This window comes from Phlebotomus argentipes, unplaced genomic scaffold (assembly GCF_947086385.1).
Source record: "Phlebotomus argentipes unplaced genomic scaffold, Phlebotomus argentipes genome assembly contig_15, whole genome shotgun sequence".
Taxonomy (NCBI): Eukaryota; Metazoa; Arthropoda; class Insecta; order Diptera; family Psychodidae; genus Phlebotomus; species Phlebotomus argentipes.
Genome location: NW_026776181.1, coordinates 2,440,010 through 2,459,943, shown reverse-complemented (window position 1 = coordinate 2,459,943; position 19,934 = coordinate 2,440,010). Strand labels below are relative to the sequence as shown.

General features: G+C 42.2%; 1 protein-coding gene across 1 annotated transcript in view; it reads left to right on the top strand.

Annotated features, from left to right (window-relative positions):
* Positions 1-19,038, top strand: part of LOC132262556 (insulin-like growth factor-binding protein complex acid labile subunit) — a 30,060-nt gene extending 11,022 nt beyond the window's left edge. Inside the window, exons 2-8 of the mRNA XM_059761851.1 lie at positions 12,234-12,376; positions 13,167-13,357; positions 13,422-14,129; positions 14,366-14,668; positions 15,520-15,682; positions 15,939-16,064; positions 16,920-19,038. Coding sequence (XP_059617834.1) covers positions 12,235-12,376; positions 13,167-13,357; positions 13,422-14,129; positions 14,366-14,668; positions 15,520-15,682; positions 15,939-16,064; positions 16,920-17,080 — 1,794 coding nt within the window. The 5' untranslated portion in view covers position 12,234 and the 3' untranslated portion in view covers positions 17,081-19,038. The remainder of the gene's footprint in view (positions 1-12,233; positions 12,377-13,166; positions 13,358-13,421; positions 14,130-14,365; positions 14,669-15,519; positions 15,683-15,938; positions 16,065-16,919) is intronic.
* The last annotated feature ends 896 nt before the right edge of the window (positions 19,039-19,934 follow it).

Here is a 19,934-nt window from a genome sequence, read left to right as displayed (position 1 = left end):
GGGATTTTGCTCATTATTTTCACTTAGAACCCCTTCTTGGCGATATAAATTGCCCAATAAGATTTATCACATTTAATCTTACCCCCAAAATTTCATGCAATACTAAAGCACTCTTATCACTATTCATACGGCATGAAAGGAGTTCTTTTAGTTTTCCCTCCGCGTGAAAATGCTCTCTCTTTCACCCTCATTTTTCCTCATTTTGCGCTGTACAATCCATCGCTATCCCGCTTCTTGGGCGCTTCTAGGGTGGAGTGAGAAATCCCGAATTCCGCCACTCGCACGGTGTGAATCATGAGCGAAGGTGGGCCCGCTTCTAGTGGGGAGATTGATTTCCCATTTGCCCTCCTCAGCCAGACATCATTTGACTTCCATGCTAGAATTTACACGCACACACGTGGCTGAAATCTGTGGGAAAACCATGGCGAGAGAGAGAGAGAAAAAAAGATGAAATTAATCCAATAAATTCACAAGCCACCACCCTAATTTATGTGCTGTGCGCCGCTATTCGGCGTCTTGGAGGATGACTTCTGTTGCGTGAGAGATTGATTTTCCATCCCCCAGCTGTTGGGCGAGTGGCCGGAGATGAAACAAAGAAAATTAGGCTTTGTTCTTCCACTTCACAGCCCACATTATCCTAAGCACACATTTTGGACTTGAAACTCCGTCAACGCAGGTGCTGGAGGAGGAATCCTTGCACAGATATACAAAATCCTGTTCATCACACTATAAACATGAGGGAGTCTATTCTGCAGTGACGAAGTATGGACTCAACGCTTCAGCAATTCAAGGGGAAATCCATTGAGGATTTCCTTCGACGTGATCAATTTTGATATATTGCAAGATTCCCGCATTCCTTCTGCACTCTCAATTTTTCCGAGCACTCGTGTTGCAATGTAGTTAAATCCTCAGTTCGCTCGGTTGATCGTTTGAAAATCTCCCGGAATATTTTATGCAAAATAAAGCGGAATGAAATTTATTGGACGCCCCATGGTGTAGAAAAGGGATGATGAACGGTCAGAGATAGTAAACAAAGAGAAATTAGAGAACATAACTCTGAGAAAAAAGGACTTCCAGAAAAGTGACTCTTAAATTTGGACAAAGTTGGCCCAAAAATTGGCACCGAATGAGAGAAAAATTCTATCGAATTGAAATATTTTAGCTGTAAAATGTGTTTGGCTTAGATTTGAACACATTCTGTGGCCAGCATTTAACACTCTTCTTCACTGTCAAGTGAGAAACATGATAGCATTTGAACGTGATCTCAATATTTCCACCTTCTTCCAAGGCGAGTCTTGTTCAAAAAAAGAATAGTTTGGACTGAAAATTGAGTCGCTGTTATTCCATTTGATTGCACACTCTCGAATCCATTGAGGAGAATTAATGCGATGGCTGTGGGAGAAGAAAGGCCAGCAGTTTCGGTCTATTGGGAAGGTTGAGAAAAAACGATGCATTTCCGCTGCGCCAAAGCCCCTCATCTAACTCGAGAGTCACGAAGTGCTCGCCACAAGATGCATCTCCGGACTCTATTAGCGTCATCCAGTGATCTCCATGGACATGGACTCAATTGCCATGGACGGATTAGCTGGGGGGAAGTGTGAGAATTTGTGCCAAGCCGGGCATAAAGTCACACTGGGAGATCAATCAAAGCCTCTCCCCTTTGTCCCTCAGTGCTCTAATCTCATTACAGCCTCTCGTCAATGCGCGAAATGACGACAGAGCGCATTTGTAGCGACAGTGACATGGAAATGGTGATATTTGCCCCATGATTTCAGGTGCCATGCCGGAGAAATTTCCTCCTCACGCAATCTTCGTCCGCCCCCGGTAACCCACTTTTGTGTATGACAAAATAAATTGATGAATGTGGCGTGTGCTGAAGCTCCCCAATTTCTGCCGAACCGCCGGCGTGTGTAAATTTGCTAATGAATAGGGTGTCGTCGGGGTGAGCATTTTGCAGGGGTTAAATTGACACTCACAAGTCCACATTGGCCCACGCACACACACCTTCAATCTCGGATGAGATGGAGCATCAATCAATTCCACAAAGTACAAAATTGTCCGTGCGCCGACACTGCCGCACACAATTTCATAGCCACCCCCATGGGACTAATTGAAATTGCACATCAAATTTGCGATGAAGTGACTGCTCTGGCACGGCTCCAGACATGCTGCTTGCACGCCGAAATGGGTCACGTATTTGTCATGAGGTTTGGAATCTTGCGCACAGAGGCAAAGAAGGCGCATCGCCCTCTGGATCTTAAAAGAATATGTTAAACAAACTTTTCAAAGATAATTAGACGTACTTCAACTCTTTATAGTTGAAACTTTTGGCAGGTTTTACTAGTATTTTGTACCAAATGAACGCGGAGTTATATTCGAATTTTAATTTTTCTTTCTCTTTTTAAATATTCTGTGAGATTTCTCGCTGAAATTCTTGATTTTGTTTTGTATTTATAAAGCTTTTTAAATTATTATTTAATAAGCTTTATTGTGTACTACTGCGAGCCTTTAATTGTGTGTATTAAAGCTGCTAACAAACTAGCTTTAAGTTACTATGATATAAGGCTTGAGAAGTCGTCTAGAAATTCAGTTTCATGGCAGTTTCAGGAAGGCAAATTTGGGAGGAATTCGAAGTCTAAACAGTCTCTTTTGTTAACAAATCTCACTCGTGGAATCTGCACTTCTCTGCAATCCAAGACGAATTGGAGAGGAGATTTCAATTTTGCGGATGCCACAATGAAATCTTACACAAAGGTTGAGAAATGCGAAAATCTGTCTTGGATCGAATGGCGGGCAGTGTGATTGCTCCCAATGGTCTTTGGGCGGATCCATCGCCCACCGAGGGAAACTAATCGTGTGCCATTTGAGAATTTGTTGATTTGGCAATTGATTCTTCAGTCTTGCCAGGGCAATTCATCGGCCTGAAAACATCCCCATCCGCTCGGGTGTTGGATGACATTGGTGCTCCCTGAGTGTGCTCCGCCTGTCGCCACTGGATCAAGAGGTGAACAGCTCAAGAGGGAGATTTGCCTGTTTGCCTTCTGTCCAATTCAACTCTCAAATTGTAGAATCTTTTTCAATTGCTGGGCAAAAGATGGGCATGCACAGGCGAGGCGATTCTTGCGGAGAGACTCACTGAATAATTCATTGGGACAATGCGGGAAACAGAGGGCAAGCATGAATAAAAGAAGGTACATTGTTGAGGGGAAAAGACCTCCCCAATTGAGTGAGTGAGGGCATCAATCTCTGAAATGTTAATTGTGTTAAAACGCAAATCGTGATTTGCGTTTCAATGAGGGGCAACTTCTTTATTTCGCCTCCTCGGCCAGCAACTTAAGAACATCGCGCTGACAAAGACCCACAAACTAATGAATGAGAGTGATTTCAGACGATGATTTTTATCGCACGAGCCACACAAAAACCATGCGACTTCTTGGTCTTGTGTGCGAACAGATTTGTGGCCCTACGGAATATTTATTTGGGAGGCGCAGCACAAGTACAATCGTCCCTCGATTCTGCCCCTCGGGCGCTCAGGAGTATCGCAGATAAACAAAAGAACAAATAAATACACAAATTATTGGGACGGCAGCACTCCAACTTCGCGGCGGGTCTCCGGAAGCTTGGGAAAAAGAGCCAGTAGACCAGAACGCTTCCGATTACACCCATAATTCTCTCCCGTCCGACTCTAGCTGCAATTTCATTCCAATCGATCCCATATTTTTCCCAGAATACCAATGGGCAATACCTCTATAGGAATGCTCTGTGACAGATTCACGCATAGATTGAGAGTGATTTTTTTTGATAAACAATCACTGTCAAAAATTATCAATTTGTTTGCGACTGAGTATTCAAGCGTGTTGATTAGGCGAATGCTGTATAATTTATGGCATTTCAAATGAGACTGCTTTTAGTGGAAATCTATATTCAGAAACACGAATTTTCGAGAGAGTTTGACAGTGTAGACGGCATGTCATTTTTCCATTGCAAATCATTGCATAGCACATGAGAATTTTATGAAAAATGAATGGCAGTAAATAAAAACAGCGAGTGAAAATTCAATCATTCACATAATTTGCCTCGAGGACGACTACTGATGAACTTAGTGCGGGGTGGATTTCTCAGAATTATTTTCCTTGCTAATGAGTTCTAAGTTATGTATGATAAATTAATTTAACACATTCCGTGCAAATGTTTATACAACATATTTGTCAGGAACTTCATTTCCAGCGCATTCCAATTAGTTTCCTATTCACAACTTGACTTTCCATATCTCTCAATGGTAATTTGAAGAAAAGAGAACTCATAATGGAAGGATTTCTTTTTCATATAGCAAAAAAAATGGCCTTTTACATATTTCCTCTGCACATTTTCACAAAAGACTGAATGCCTGGAAAAATGAGAAACATTTCACATCAGTAAAAGCTCTATTAAGTGTTGTTTGCCTGGTGAGCTTCTCCATTACAGAATAATGACATCATAACGCCCCCTTATTCTGAATTTTCATGAACCCTTTGCCAGGGTTTCAAAAATAAATAATATTATTGTCATCACTCTGATACTGGTAAGAATGAGAATATTTCGCTTTTCCTGGGAGATTTTTCTCTGATATGCTCAATTTCTCAAAAGGCCCTCTGGATACATTTTTCCCGGCGAAATTGTGTCGGAATAAATTTTGGGAAATATAATATCAGCAATAAAAACCATGATTTGTCGCACTCTTTCTGGAGTGCACAGAAGCACTCGATTGGTCATATATATTGGACGCTCGTACACATCAAGCACTCATGTTCCATGGGACTGGAAGGGGGTAGGAATGTGCCACCCAATTATTTAAATATACCATCCTGGGAGAGTGTGGGAGGCCACAGTAATTGTGTATTTACATGGATGCAAATATCATGGCTTTGGTGAGATATATGCAAATATTTAGATAGTGTCTCTTTCGCAACAAGAGAAGGGTTTCCTCGTTAGTTACATTTTTCATTCCCCAAACTATTTGATCTCCAGATGAAACTCTCCGCACTTTCCAAAGGGGACTTGAGAAAACATTATACACCCAGTTGACTGGAAACCCCAAAACCCCCCAGACGAGAGAGACATGCTTCTGAAAATTCATACAATTTGCAACATTAATTTCTTGTATTTGCGCAACACTATTCTCTTGCACACCCTCTTCACATCACATTGACTTTTTTTCCCTTCCATCCCTCAGCATTCCAGCTGCCGCAGGAATTCACTCGCTCTCAACTGATCTCGAGACTCTCAACTCAACTGTATCAACACATAATTAAAAGCGATCCAAACTACGACTCACCATCGCTAATTGATTGTAATTGTTTCCCATCAACGACCAACTTTTATTTCCCCGAGTTGGAACTTGTGTGTTTGACTCTCGGCGAAGATGTTCTCTATTCTGATCTGTGTGGACGCGTTTTCTGGCCAATTCCCGTAAACAAACACTGCGGCGGTTTCTCTTTCATCGTCTCAATACATCGCGCTTTGAAGAGGGAATTTGAATAGCAATTGAAAAGTTTCCGATATCTTTCAAGAGAGAGAGTTGTCTTGCAAGGCTTCGTTTGTTCAATCTGAATAGCATTAATTGAATGCGACAATCGATTTAATTCTTTCAACGTGCGATCAATTTACACCAATATTAATACAGTATAAATCATCTTAATTGAAGCTCAAGCGTCTTTGAGCTCAAAGGAATTATATTCTCACTGGTGGATTTTCTTTGTTAGGGCTTTTGTGATAAGCAGCTTTGCGTTGGAAGGGTTTGGCCAAGTCTCGGCGGAAGTCTTATGGTGCTGTTCAACCCTCGAGGTGAAAGTTTAAATCAATAACCAATGGTCCATTAGCTGAATTTATTCCCCAGAAAAAAAATGTATGTTTATCTTGGAGAAGAGATAAGAGCTCATCGTCGAATAGAAGCTCTATCTTGACAATCTCTTAGCAAAGACCAAGTTTCTTTAATGGCTCGCCTAATGTCCCATGATGTTTCTCTTCCGACAATATTTTTGGGAGCATATTTTTCGGTTTTACAAAGGAGAAGTCTTTGCTGTGCATAATCCTTCACTGTCCCACATTATTAGCACTAATGAGAAGTCTCAGTGGAAATTGGATTGCCCTGTGAAGCCACTGATAATGAAAGTCTGTGGTGAAACTATGGCGAGGCTCGTGGGAGGATATAATGGAAATCCCCTGGGGAAAAATTACTCAATATCTCATTGAATTTGTTGCAACATTTAAATGCTCGTACCTCATAAATCCCATGAGTTTGTGGGGCTTCTCCGGGAGATTTGCCTCTTATCTCGGGCCACCCTTCCTCCGCTCATTTGAAAATTTCGCGAACTGTGTCAACCCTAAATGCAGTAGTGAAGCGAGAGGCAGGCAACTGTGAAGCGTGGCAGTGAATGAGATTATTCTGCTTCCCGAGAATTTGGGATTTCTCGATCTCTGGGGCGTGTAATTTTTTCAACACACCAACCCAGACTTCAATTATTTCGTTTATTCTTATTGTATTATTTTTATTATGTTTCCCTCTGTTTGCCGAACACCGACTTGCTTCCCGTTCTTCAATGCTCTCTTGCCACTCTATTCGCTGCTCCCCGAAGAGGAAATTGGTGCGTGCGTGTGTGATATTTTGTTAAAATATACTCTGCGGCCCAAACTGCTGTGTGTGTTTCAGATTCTCCACTTTATGGAGTGACGACGAGGAAGGATAAAAAGTGCTCCGCATGCGAGAGTGATCAATAAATGTTGCTCTCTCAGTTTTTGGACTCTCGTGGTCGAATTCTATTAGATTGATAGAGGCGGGGAGCTCAATTGCGAGGAAAAAACGGATGGTGAGTGTGGTTAAACCCCACAATCTTCCTTCGCCCCAGAGCTGTTTGCGAGAGCCGTCAAAAAAAGTCATAATCATCTCAATCTATTCACCAAATCTGACCGGAGAATGGGATTTGCCCCTCAATTGGATGGATGAGATTTCCAGAGACATGAAACCCAGCCATCTGACAAGCACCTATTAGATCATTCACTCTGCGCGCCGCAGAAGAAAAACTTGCTCACCATCTTTAATTAACTTTGAAGTTAAGCCACACACAGCATCTTTTCAGCAGATGAAAAGTCGATAAATCCCAGCCAGGCGAGTGCCCTGCTTTAATTGAAGACACTCCAAATTGCAAAATTATCTAATTGCTGGCTTTCCTCCTGTTTGATTTCCGACCCAGAAGAGCTCCGGATCAATTTCTCATGTGGATTTAGTGGTGGAGACACTCACCTTGCAGACAGAGAGTACCTTGGAGATTGTTGCCAGGAGAATCACATTCGCAATTTTCCACACGTTAGTTTGAAACACGAGCTTAGAAATATTTCCCAGCCATTTGGGAAAGTTTTGCTCGTGAGCTCTAATAAATTTGAGACGGTTTCTGATGGAAAAGTCAGTGTGAAATTGGGTTAAATTGCAAAGGGAGTCTTAGATGAGCGAGAGAGAGAGAAATGTGAGAAGCATTTTAGCATGGGCACAAGTAAAATACTAATTACAAACTTATTTATCCGATTGATTTTTTTCTTTCATTCCTGGCATGAAAATTCGAGGCTTTTCCATATTAAATTGCCATAAACTATGGAATCCCATAAATAGTTGTCAGTGAAATTTTGCCGCCGCTGCTCGCGTATTCCTCGATCAGCGTGGCACGTCGTGGCGCACAAGAATTGGGAAATTTATGGAAATGGTTGTATTTTTCATGGAATTTGCAAAGCTTCTCTCGAGTGCCCATCGTCCGCCCCCCACAAATCCTCCACGTGAAGCATTTTCCAGGTTTATTGTTGCACACATATGGGAGAGAAGAGTACAAGCTGTGCTCGGCGAATGGATTCTTGACAATTTAATGCATCATTAAGTGCAGGAACTGTGTTCTGTCGTTCGTTTTGTGCACTGATTGCCCTCAGCGTGGACGATTCAGCGCGCGAAACTCGTTGGCAGAGAGGTCGGAAACACCTGCTGACTTTTTTGCATCGCCTCCAGGTATCAAGTGAGGTGAGGCTGCTGTGTTCAGGGGATCAGTGCTGCGCCCCATCAGTTCCCTTTACGCCCGTGATCCCGGAGCAAAAAGAGGGCTTGTTTATCGCGCCAACAAAGACCTCTCTTCTGCTCCATCGGCGTCATATTGACGTCAGCGAAAGAAATTCTCCGAAGGAGTGGATCCGGTTAGAGCGATTTGTTTAGACACATGTCGATCTCTCATCTCATCCTCCACACTTCCTGCCCTCCCGCAGGATTTCAAAAAGCGCTCCTTCTGTTCCAGCGCATCTTCAGCAAATGTTTGCCTTTTCAGAGAAATTCATCTTTTCCCAACTGACTTTGCGGTGGGATTCTCACAACATCGCCATATCGCTGAATCCTCGGCAATTGCACAGAGTGCCTCATTAAAATTCCCAGCATGATCGAGACGACTTTTTCCACCCTGAGACTTTCAATTAAATCCACGAATATTATTTTCCCCGTCTGCGTTGCGGCTCGTGATGTATTGCCGGGCTCTGAACAAGGAGAAAAATATTGATGCAGGAACTGCGAGATGCGCACAAATGAATGGGAGTTCAATTTCTGTCGTTTCTGCAAATTGACCTCTTAACTTAATTCCTGCAATTTTGCCATTGCCAGTTGAATATTGATTGGAAAATTGAATAAAACTTTCCAGCGAAATATTATTTCACTCAACCAGAAATACCTACCATGATAAAATGAAAATCCGCATACTTTGGCGTTTTTGCATTTACTGGGGGAAAATCTCACGAAATAAGGCATTATAAAGTTTCTTGTGATGATGATATTGCCCGAAGGAGTGACATCATAATTGATTTTCCACCGCGACATGCAACATTTTCATGGTGCACAAACAACACCGTAATTATTTTCTCAGGCCAACGAAAATAATGCACACATTATCTAGTCGCTTTTTTCCTGTTCCACACTTTCTCATGTCATCAGCATCTCTGGCTTTTCCCAGGCCTAGCTTTTAATTCCAAGAGCAGCGGAGGGAGGTTGGAAAGGAGCGCCAGGAGACTGAGTGCGACTAAATGCACCGCAGAGAGAGTGTATATTTCATACATCATCGTGCTCATAGAATGTACCCAAGCACAGCATCGTAATGTAGTGCCTTTGGCCTCGAGGGAGGCGAAGAGAAGCGGGCAAAAAATTAATGTGGTGCTACAGGCTCCTCACGTTTTTCCTTCCCGCCACTTTTTCCGAGCCCCTGCACGCCGTCTTCGCCGTCTCTCCCTCTCCCCTATGTGTGACCAGATGTGGAAATCTCGCCCGAGTCTGTGGCTGAGAGCCATGCGGCTACAGAAAAAATGATTATAATGTGAAAAATAATAAATCCCCACAGACGCTGACATGGTGTAATGGGAAAGGATTCAGTTCCCACACTTTTCAGCTTCCTCGCCCACAATGTTTGTGTCTCCAAGGCCTCCCCAGTGACTCCCCATCTCATTCGGCAGGTTGCTGATGGCTCACAGATTCCAGGCGAGATTCATCGTTATCACATGTGTCAGACTTTCTGTCGAGTCACTGCGTCTTATTGGTCTTTCTCCCAGAGCAATTCATTGCAAATCACTCGCAATACCGTTGCGTTTGAATTTAAATATTGCGCGCGCATTGCAAAAGAGCACCTCTCGTCATTTCCTGAAACATTGCCGGAAATTGCTCATTTTCCTGCAAATTTCCCGCCACACATTTCACCAGTTTTTCCTTGAACAAACATTCCATCCTCGTAACAAGTCCACTTGAGAGCGCTTGAAATTCCTCACCACACTTTTTGCCGCGAATATATTACAGAAGTAATTTTTGTGCCAATTAAAATCTGTGTGTGTGAGACACACAGTTTATTGCAAATTCATGTGGTCAGGAGAAAAGCACCGCCACCAAGACTGCCACATTGATATGCCTTTAGCATTACGGCGAAGATGGGAAATTCATGGGGATTTTTATGACAAATTCAGGGAATCTCTCGCCCGTGATGATTTGGGGATTTGGAGCTCTTGTGATGCCATAACGACTAATTGATGGCCCTTTAATTCGACCGGAAGCATTCAATCTCTAATTCTCAATTTCCCATCCGCACGCAATTTTTGGTCTTCCCTCTTGATCTTCTTTTTCGTCCTTTCGCACTCTAGGTCGGATTATCCTTTTTTCCTCTGCCCCGCGCGCGCGTGTGGCAAAAAATTTCTCTCAGTGCCGCCCAAAACTCTCTGAAGACACAAAACTTCCAACTTAAGATTTATATACATACATACATTGCTTGGGGAAAAGGAGTCCGGGGGGCTGTCGTGCCCCAGGAACACAGACCTCAAACTCTGCCTTGAATACAAAATTAGATGAGGTAATTTATGGTAAATTTTATACGCTATTACTTATCAGAATTATTTGAAAATCTCGTGCGCCACAAGTCACAAAGCCCAGCAAAATAAACATGTTTTATACTTTCAAATTAATACGACACATTATATCAAGAACAATTTTCCTCCAAATATGTGGAATCACAAGTGGAAGTATGGCTTTTTTATGTGCCTTCTCCTTTCTCATTCCATCCAATATTATGCTTGCGTTATGTGAAGGCAAAAAGAGCCACACTCAACACTTGAAAATGCAGATTTGTGTAATGTCTTTCTTTTCCTCCGCTGCTGATGGAATCTGGGGAGGAAATGATGAAAAACCACTTGAGATTCTGGTGCCTCTTTCCTCCCACTTTCATCCCCACGCGATGGCCTGAGGCCTGGTGCTATTAATAAACGATGATATGGCTTTTAATTTTAACTATCGAGAACCATTTAATTAGAACATCGGCGTGGCACCAGAAAAAACTAATATGAGGCCCTGTTTTATGGCTCTTTAATAGCGAGTGAGAACATGGAAATGAGCGCCTGTGAAAAGCCACGGGACAAATTTCATTAGAAAGCACACCAACATTGGACGAATGGTAAACAATTAAGAGACACGTCGTTTGTCATCTGAAAGAGATTAACGCGTTGGTGAGATGAAGGCATGATTGTCCAGTGAGCCGTAAACCTCACATTTCTGATGATGAGACAATTTCCTTCGGCACCCAAACGAACAACTGGCAGAGCAAATTAAATGGTGTCTGAGGTGAAAGAGAGCGGTCTGGTGAGGTCAGACGTGCACTTCATTAAAAATATCCAAGTGCTGTAATGATAAAATACCAATGAACACCCATAAAATGTGAGCTATCTATTTCCCATAAAATCCCACTCCTTCTCTCGCCCATTGGAAGAATGGGAGAAAGCGCTTGAGGAAGAGATGTTGAAGGCATAGGATTGGCAGCGTGTTCGATTACTGCTGAACAGACATCACTCAAGCTATAGAATTGCACATCGTATATGAAAGATGCCAATATTGAGAGAAGTGTTGGAATATTCAGAATTGATGGGAAAATCATGAAATGCGATTCCGCATGGCTTTTCTGCTTTAATGACACGCTTTTTGTTGGTTTTCATCATGTAAAGTGATTGAATATAATGTTGAATTTCAGTAGATAAAAGAATTTGTTGAAATATTTTCATATTTAATAAATTTTTGAAGCAGCAAAATTTGTGGAATCGTTAACTTAAATCTCTGACATTTTCTAACCATTCTTAACTACACGAGGTTATATTATATGATAAAATATGTAATCTCTCAGCTATTTGCTTGTAGTACTTAATCTCAACTCTTTACCACATGATTGTGCAATATTAATGAGGTGACATGAAGTCACGAAAGCTCTCGCATGACATGTTTTCAATCTGACGACGATATATATTGCAAAATTCTCATGCCATCTGCTAACAAAGAACCGAGTGATTCTTGGAAAAGAAACGCCTGCAAAGTGAAGCCCTTAAATTAACTTAAACTGCGACTCAATAGCTCGTTTAAGTGAATTTTACAAGGAAATTTATCACGGTCTTTTTGTCGAAAACCTCTTTGAGTGTGCGAAAAGAGACGTTTCTATGCAATTTTCCTTGCGCAAAGGGTAAATTTAAATGTATAAATAACGAGCACTCTCCCTCGTGGCTTTATGAAATTGTACGCCGATCAATTTCTCAAATTTGTCCTGAAACAAGAGAGATTCTTGTTTTAATGTCTTCTTGGCAAAGGCAAAAATTTGATGATAAAAGTCTCTCGCGACTGAAATGTGTCCTTATTAAAGATTTCCAATTCTCATCTCTGATTGCAGAATGCCATTAACCCAATTACTCGTCGTCGCTGTTCTGCTGACACTCCTCGACGGCCTGGCCGGAGCTGGATACCGAAAATGTCCAACAGAATGTGCCTGCAGTTCCGATATCAAAGGACGCCACCAGACCGTCTGCACAGGAGGTGAGTTGGCACATCTCTCTATCTCAGTCCCAAATGCCTCCCGAGGGATGTTCAACGCGATGGGATTCTTCATTCCTGGCGCGTCAATTTTTCCGTCCGCATATCATCACATTGCCACTGCACTGCCATTCACTTTTGTGGCTTTTGAGCGCCGTTGAAATGTGCATTTTGGCGGAAATAAGACTCCGTGGAGCAGAAGGAGATTATCACGATGGGGAAATTCGGGGAATGCCGAGCAATTCTGGTGAAAGAGAGAATAATATGAAGTTAATATGGCGATAAATTTCTGGCAAAGGAGACGCGGTTTAAGTTTATATTCTAATTTGACGATTAAAATTGTGCGGTTCCCATGCAACAGAGTGATATAATTAGTCTGATTTGTATGCATGACATTAGAATGCACGAAAAACTATGAGAGAAATTGTGAATTCCTTCTGCACATCAATTGACTAAGAATGTTATCAGTTCCATTTTAAATCGAAGAAATCCCGAGTGGAGGAGAAGTGTGAATATTTCATGAACGGGGGACACCCCAACACACACACACATTCACGCGCCGAATTAGGGAAATCGAATCAGGCCCCGAAAATTCTCAGATGCTGCATCGATGCTCAGTGGGGCAATAAAAATCAAGTTGAACAGCCCTCGTTGGCAAACGAGCGCCCCATTTGCAAATGAAGGCCGGAAGATATTGCGGGAGGGAAAGGGGAGAAAAACCTCAATTTTCACACCTTATCAATTCCCACCAAATGCCTCTTCTGTCGAATCATCTTCGATGGGACGAAATCAGGCGGAATGAATGAGATTCCTGTGACGTCAATCGACAAAGACACTCAGGTGATTGTGATCCGAGGCCCCAGGAATCACATTAGCATCGGTCCCATCTTCAATGACTTCCGCTACCTCGAGGTGCTGCGAGTCACAGACTCCCTGGTGCCAGCCATCGGACAGCACACCTTCTGGGGCGTTGTGAATCTCAAGGTGAATGGACACAAACAGGTGTGACAATGAACACATCATCAAGATAAGCTTTGATCCCTTCCAGGTGCTCGATTTGAGTCGGAACAACATCACCAGCATTCGGGAGGACAATTTCAGGGGTCAAGACAATCTGCTGGAATTGGACTTGTCCGGGAACAAGATCGTCCGGATTCCGAGTGCTTCGTTCAGATACTTGAACGAACTCCGAACGCTGAATCTGGCTGAGAATTTCCTTGAAGAGCTCGTTCCACGACAATTTCTCAACCTGGCCAGCCTCAAGTGGCTGGATTTGAGCGAGAATCCTCTGGTGGATCTCAAGCCGGAGGTTTTCAGAGATGTGCAGGAACTGAAAGTTTTCCGATGTCGCCGATGTCAGCTGAAGACAGTGAATCCCATGCTGTACTCCTTGCTTAGGCACCTCACTGAACTCGATTTAGGAGACAATCTGTTCAGATTTTTAGACAAGGAAGAGTTTACGTATCTGAAGCGCCTGCGGACACTCAAGTTGGATGGGAATCAGCTCTCAGTACTCGTGGACTATTTGTTTGAGGGCCAGAGGAGCCTTCAGCACTTGGACGTGTCACACAATCGCATCGTGAAGGTGTCAAGCAAGTCCTTTGAGAACCTCAACAATCTCACCCACCTGGATCTCTCGTACAACAAGCTGATGGGCTTGGATATGGACACAGTGACGCCCCTAACCAGCCTCAAGGTACTCAACATAAGTGGTCATCTGCAGCTGGATCTAGTCGAGAGCAAATACGCCTTTCAGGTGAGAATTCACTATGCTTTCTCTGCCGTTATATAACCTCAGGGGAGCCACATTTCACCTCATCAACCCCAAAACTTTGCATTAGATGTGGCGAAATGTTCAATATATACACAGACACGTAAATGATATTAGAAAGTTAATATTTAATGCAACATTTCACCGAATTAATTGGCCTCCCATGAGTCTCACCTCTGACCTGAGCGACGCTTTGTAATGAATTCTCACTCTCGCCACAGTTGCTGGGCAGCCTGACGACGCTCTCAGTGGCTGAGATGGGATATCTGCCGGCCACTCTCCTGGACAGCGTTCCGCACCTGCGGGATCTCAACATCTCAGGCAATCACCTCAACGACGCCAGTCTGCAGATGCTGGGACGCGTGTCTCAGCTGCAACGTCTCGACTTGTCGCGGAATCAGATCAAGGGCATCGATATGCGCATCGTGAACCTCCTGGTGAAGATGCAGGACGTGGACTTGGCGTATAATCCCATCACCTGCGATCGATGCCACATGGGCGCTCTCATCGACAGGGCTCACACGGTATGAGTCATAAAGAATCACTTTCGGGTGGCAACTTGAGACTTTTTAGGGTGTCATGAAAAAATTATTAAGTCTTCGCGGTAGGAGAAAGAATTGTGCCAATAAAACCAAGCGCTCGTGCTGAAGAAGAGTGACACATGGATTTACCTTTGTCAGCATTTCAATTACGATGATGGAGTGGATTCCGGATTAGAAATGTGATATACTTTTGTGATTTAGCTACTCTGCAGAGTGGATTAATGATGACTTTATGCACATACGCAATTCAGATATGAAGTTTAGAGAATTTGGAATTTACAACACAATCTCAAACTTTCGGATAACAATCCGCACACAGATGAACTTTTAAGTGACTTTGTTTGCCGTCGTAAAAGGCATCATGCATATTTGCGAAAATGTGTACTGCTCATTTTCATTACTCTCAAAAATGTATGAATGATACACAAAACTCTGGCCTTTTGTGATCACTTTATGGTCAATATTAAATTACACTCTGAAGTGAAAATGAAAAGGTGAATATTTTACCAAATGTGCCGCTCTCACTCTTCATCAGCGACTCTTCTGAATGAGAAGACTTTTCCTCACCTGTGACTTTTTTCTGCCGTTGAAAATGTGAACTTTATACTGCATTTTTACGATTAATTTGGGCAAGAGAAAACTTTATGAATATGTCATAATTTAATTTGCAAAATGAAACTTGTGAGAGTGTCAGTGGCATTAAATAACACTGTTTGGTGTCAAGCAAGAGTGGGTTTTCCTGGGCGAAACACACCCTCGAGTGTGTGGGTTGTGGAGGACGGAATTGAGAAATTATTTACAGTGGGGAACTTTTTTTTTATACCTTTTTACAGCTCAAGTGGAGCAAACTTCCCAGTTGTTTCCTGCCCGAGAGCCACAGAGGCACACAAATTTCCGACATTGATGGCGCCGGACTGGACTTCTGTATATCTGTGGACGAGGAGGAGGATGAGGACACGAATGCCGCAAGCACGTCTCGGAACATCCTCAGTCAAGGTACGGGCAAGAATTCTGCACACCGCTCGCTCCCGCCCATGTCGTAAAGCCCAGGCGACACGGGCGAGCGGAGTGAAATTTGTACATAACACGCGCCCCACTGTTGGGCCATAGGAGCACATTAATTAGCCTGGGTGTTGAATAAATTAATTAATTAATCACGACTTAATTAAGAATATACATAAGTCGGCCCGGACTCTCATCCGATGGCCACAGTGCCATTTTCTCACCACGCCACTTCTTTCTCTCTTTGCAGGCAGCCTCAATATTTTAGCCCTAATAGCGGGATTAGTGTTCATCATCCTCGCGATGTTCATCCTGAGCATCGTCGTGTGCTACTCACGCCACAGGGCCAGATACTACACTCACGAGGACAAGAGAGGTGGGTCCCCACATTTTATCCATTATTACCGCTGCATTAGCATTTAGATGCTCGCCACTCATTCTGTGGCTCACCACAGGAGATTCCCGGGCCAATCACTCGCCCACGGTGCTCTGGTGATGTGGAGAGGAGACGCTGGACAGAGAGATTAGATACATCACAGAGACTACTCAGAGTTCCTACATAACACAGATATTTTCAGTGTGTTACGTATTTCTGTGCATGCAAAATCTCATAAACTATTTTCTAATTTAATCTCCCTCATTGTTAAATTTTTGATTTAAAGCGCCCAGAGTATCCAGTGAAAATTTAATTAAGCCAAAATGATTACCATAATTTGGTGTAAAAAGAGTATTTCGCATATTGCGCGAATTGTTTTTGACAAAATCATATGCCTAATTGTTAAATCAATATTGGATTATGTGATTACAAAAAAAATATATGGTTACCCAATTATGCACTGAATAATTTGTTAATTTTTAGTGGCATTTTGCATTTTCAATTCATTGTCAAAACCAGTGAACCAAAACATTTTTCTTTGCAGTGATTTGTTTCGGATTAAATATTAAATCTATTTTTCACTGACCGAAGAAATATATTGTTGGCAAAACTGCGAAACATTTCTCATCATACAGTTGTAGTAAAGAATTTTGGGTAAATTCACAAACAACATTTAATTTATTCGACTGACCAAAGAAATATTTTATTGGCATTTACTGAGACACAATTTTTTGGAACTTTGTGCTAAGAAAACTGTTGCAGCCGTTGATTTGAATCTATCCGTGTCTAAATTATGGACCGCAAAATGAGAACTTCGGCATTTTATTATCAATGTGAAATCTGATGCCATTACAGATCTCGGCGCCACGGAGAAGAGCATCGATCCTCCGGCCACGATCACCAGCAACGAGATCAACTTCAAGTTCCCCATCGACGATCACGTGTGCATCACGGACGAACTGTGTCTGCCACCGCCGCCGCCACCGCCCAGCAAGCAGGCGCCGACTTTGGGATGAGTGGAGCCGCGTCCCGAGGACTCGGGCGAGCTGTTCAGCTTGTGAGTTAGACATTCACGTGATATGTTAGCTTCTTAAGAGGGCATCACGGGGCGCGTCTCTCCTGTGCGGAGAATATCACACAGCGTTTTCCAAGGAGGAGCAATTTTCGCAGAGGGGAAGAAATTGGTGGGAGAAATGCAAAAATAACGATAATATTGGAATGTTTGCGCCATCTGTTCAGTGATCGTTTCAGCTTTAATTTAGTCCATACAAAACTCTGGGTGTCACATTTCCATAATCACTGAGAGTGTTATTTGCAAATATTCCAACAGTCGCATTATGCATTTTAGAGACTCTGCAGAGAGATGCCATATTAGATACATCTACATAATAGAAAGCCAAAAAGGTTTCATCCGGCTTGAAGGACCAAAAAATATATACCACAAATGATGAGTATAAATTTCTTCCTCATTAGCCAGAGACGAAGACCCGCCGAGAAAATTGCTTCTCAATGCGTATCTTAACCAAAGTCTGAGCCACTTTTTTCCTAGGATTGATGCCCCCAAATTTTCTGTATTTGTAAGTGTATGAAATTTATGATGACTATTTACTTTTCCTTCACCCCTCTTCCTGACATGTGTATTTTTTGAGCAGTGGTAATTACCTTAATTGTAATAATTTTCTACTGTGGAGGTTTTTCGTGTTGGATGCTCTCTTGTTTCACGGCATTTCATTATCCATCTCTATCATTTTCAATGGCTTTTGTAATTAATTCAGCTCCGTCGCTTGAGCCGCAGAGGGGAAACCCTCAAAATTCTCACTCAATTTGAGGTGCACCTCCGGAGGAGCGAAAAGGAACTGCGGAGTATGATTTAATGAATTGTGAGCTGAATGCCATCACACTTTATTGTTATTGACACAGAGCCAGTTAGGCAAGAAGTGGAGTTAAAAGGAAAGAGAGTGGATTTTCCCGCAGGTGAAATATCAAACTAAACATATAAATAATAGTAGTAAATGTGTAGTTATAAAGAGGAGAACTTTGACATGAAAATGGCTGAGTGGAAAAAGAGAGAGAGAGAGAAAAGCTTGAAGACATTGAGATGAGATGTAATGATGATAAAATATAGTTGTAGATGAAGAAAAGAGATTCAATTGGAAAAAAATGAAAAATTATTGTTAATTGTTTGGTGCCTTTTTCAAAAGAAACGACGATGACTCGCGCGAGTAGGAGAAAAATGTTGAACCATCACGACCACCACCCTTAACCACATTCACACAAGCTCCAACCCTGACTAACAGGGATGAAAGGGAGTGGAAAAAGCCATTCACGGGCGATAAAAGATCACTACATGACAAGTATTTAAATAATAATGAAGAGAGAAAAAAGTACGAGAAGACTTAATGAATTATTAAAGGAAGTCATTTTCATCCAATAGAAGAGAAAAAAATATATAGAATCACCGTTGTACATTTAGGAAGGTAAGATAGTGAGAAAAGTTATAAGATAATATTTAAATTAGGAGATGAAAATGTACGAGATTGTAATTTTAACAACACACTCTTTAGATCTTCAACACCCAGACTCTCAATTTCCCATTTGTGCAGATAATTTCCCATCCGAAATCCCCACATCACCTCATTTCCCCGCGCGCACACACACCGCATTTTCTTTTTAATATGATAAATACCATGTTTATTTAAACAGATTAGGAGCGAGACTCCTTCTGCTGAGAAGCACGTGAGATTAACTCTCGGGGGAGGAACATTTTTTCCCTCTGCCGCAGAGAGTGAAAAATTGTATTATGTAAAATTTAAGTGTGCTGAAGACAAGTTTACTGTAAGAATTACACAGACATAAATTTTATGTTGAAGAATGGGCGAAATGGAGTGGCTCGTTCTGTCTTTTTTTTTCTAGGTGACAAACCATGAGATTATACTTTGCTGTAATATGGATTTAAGTCTAATAAAGAATACATAGCGATAAAAAGTAGTATCTTCGCATTTTGTAATTTCTCTTTTAACGACTTTCCTCTCACGAGCTCGCAAAATATATTAACCTCAGGAGGAGAATTTATTCCATCGCAAGGCGCAGCAATTGTTCGTGTGGAACGTAGAGACTTCTTGCCCATATGCTAGACACTCTCGGCTGACGGAGAGGTAAGCAAAAGTTACACAGAGAGTCTTAGCAGTTGATGATAAAATGTAGATAAGCAATATGTAAATATTTGTCACTGAAGATTCTCCTTATAAACTCTAAACCGTATTATGCTTAGACCTTGATAATTTTTAATTAATTGACAAGTCTTCTATACTGTCTTTATTTCAACATCTCTATCGCTTGACTCTGTGGCTCAGTGACTATCAAACATGTACACCGCGGTTAATGATTAATGATTCAAAACGCCCTTTTACTCTTCTGCCAAGTTGAACGCCGAAAAACCACTGCCATGTTCATAAGTCATCGATTTTTGGAACATCTTTATCACTCGCCCGCAGGCTTGACCTGTCGCGGGTTTGATGTGGTATTTCACCGGGACGACGTTATGTGGTGAAAAGGACGATGGTAACATTTTTGCCTTTTATGCGCCACTCTTTTTTTTTCATTTCTTCGCACAGTCAAAAAGGAATATAGCCGACAATTTTCACGATGAAATGATGAATTTTTACTGAAGGGTGGCCGAGTGGTGAAAAAGTGTGTGGAATGCCGGCCGAACAGATGCCGCTCCGCCAGCCATTCTCCTTTTATTCCCACTGAATGGCCAGATATTGCCATCAGCACACTTGTGAGCATCCAACAAAACGCCAATATTTGCACCCATGATTCGCCAAACCCTTGCCATCGCACCATTATCATCGTTTTCTCTCCCATCTG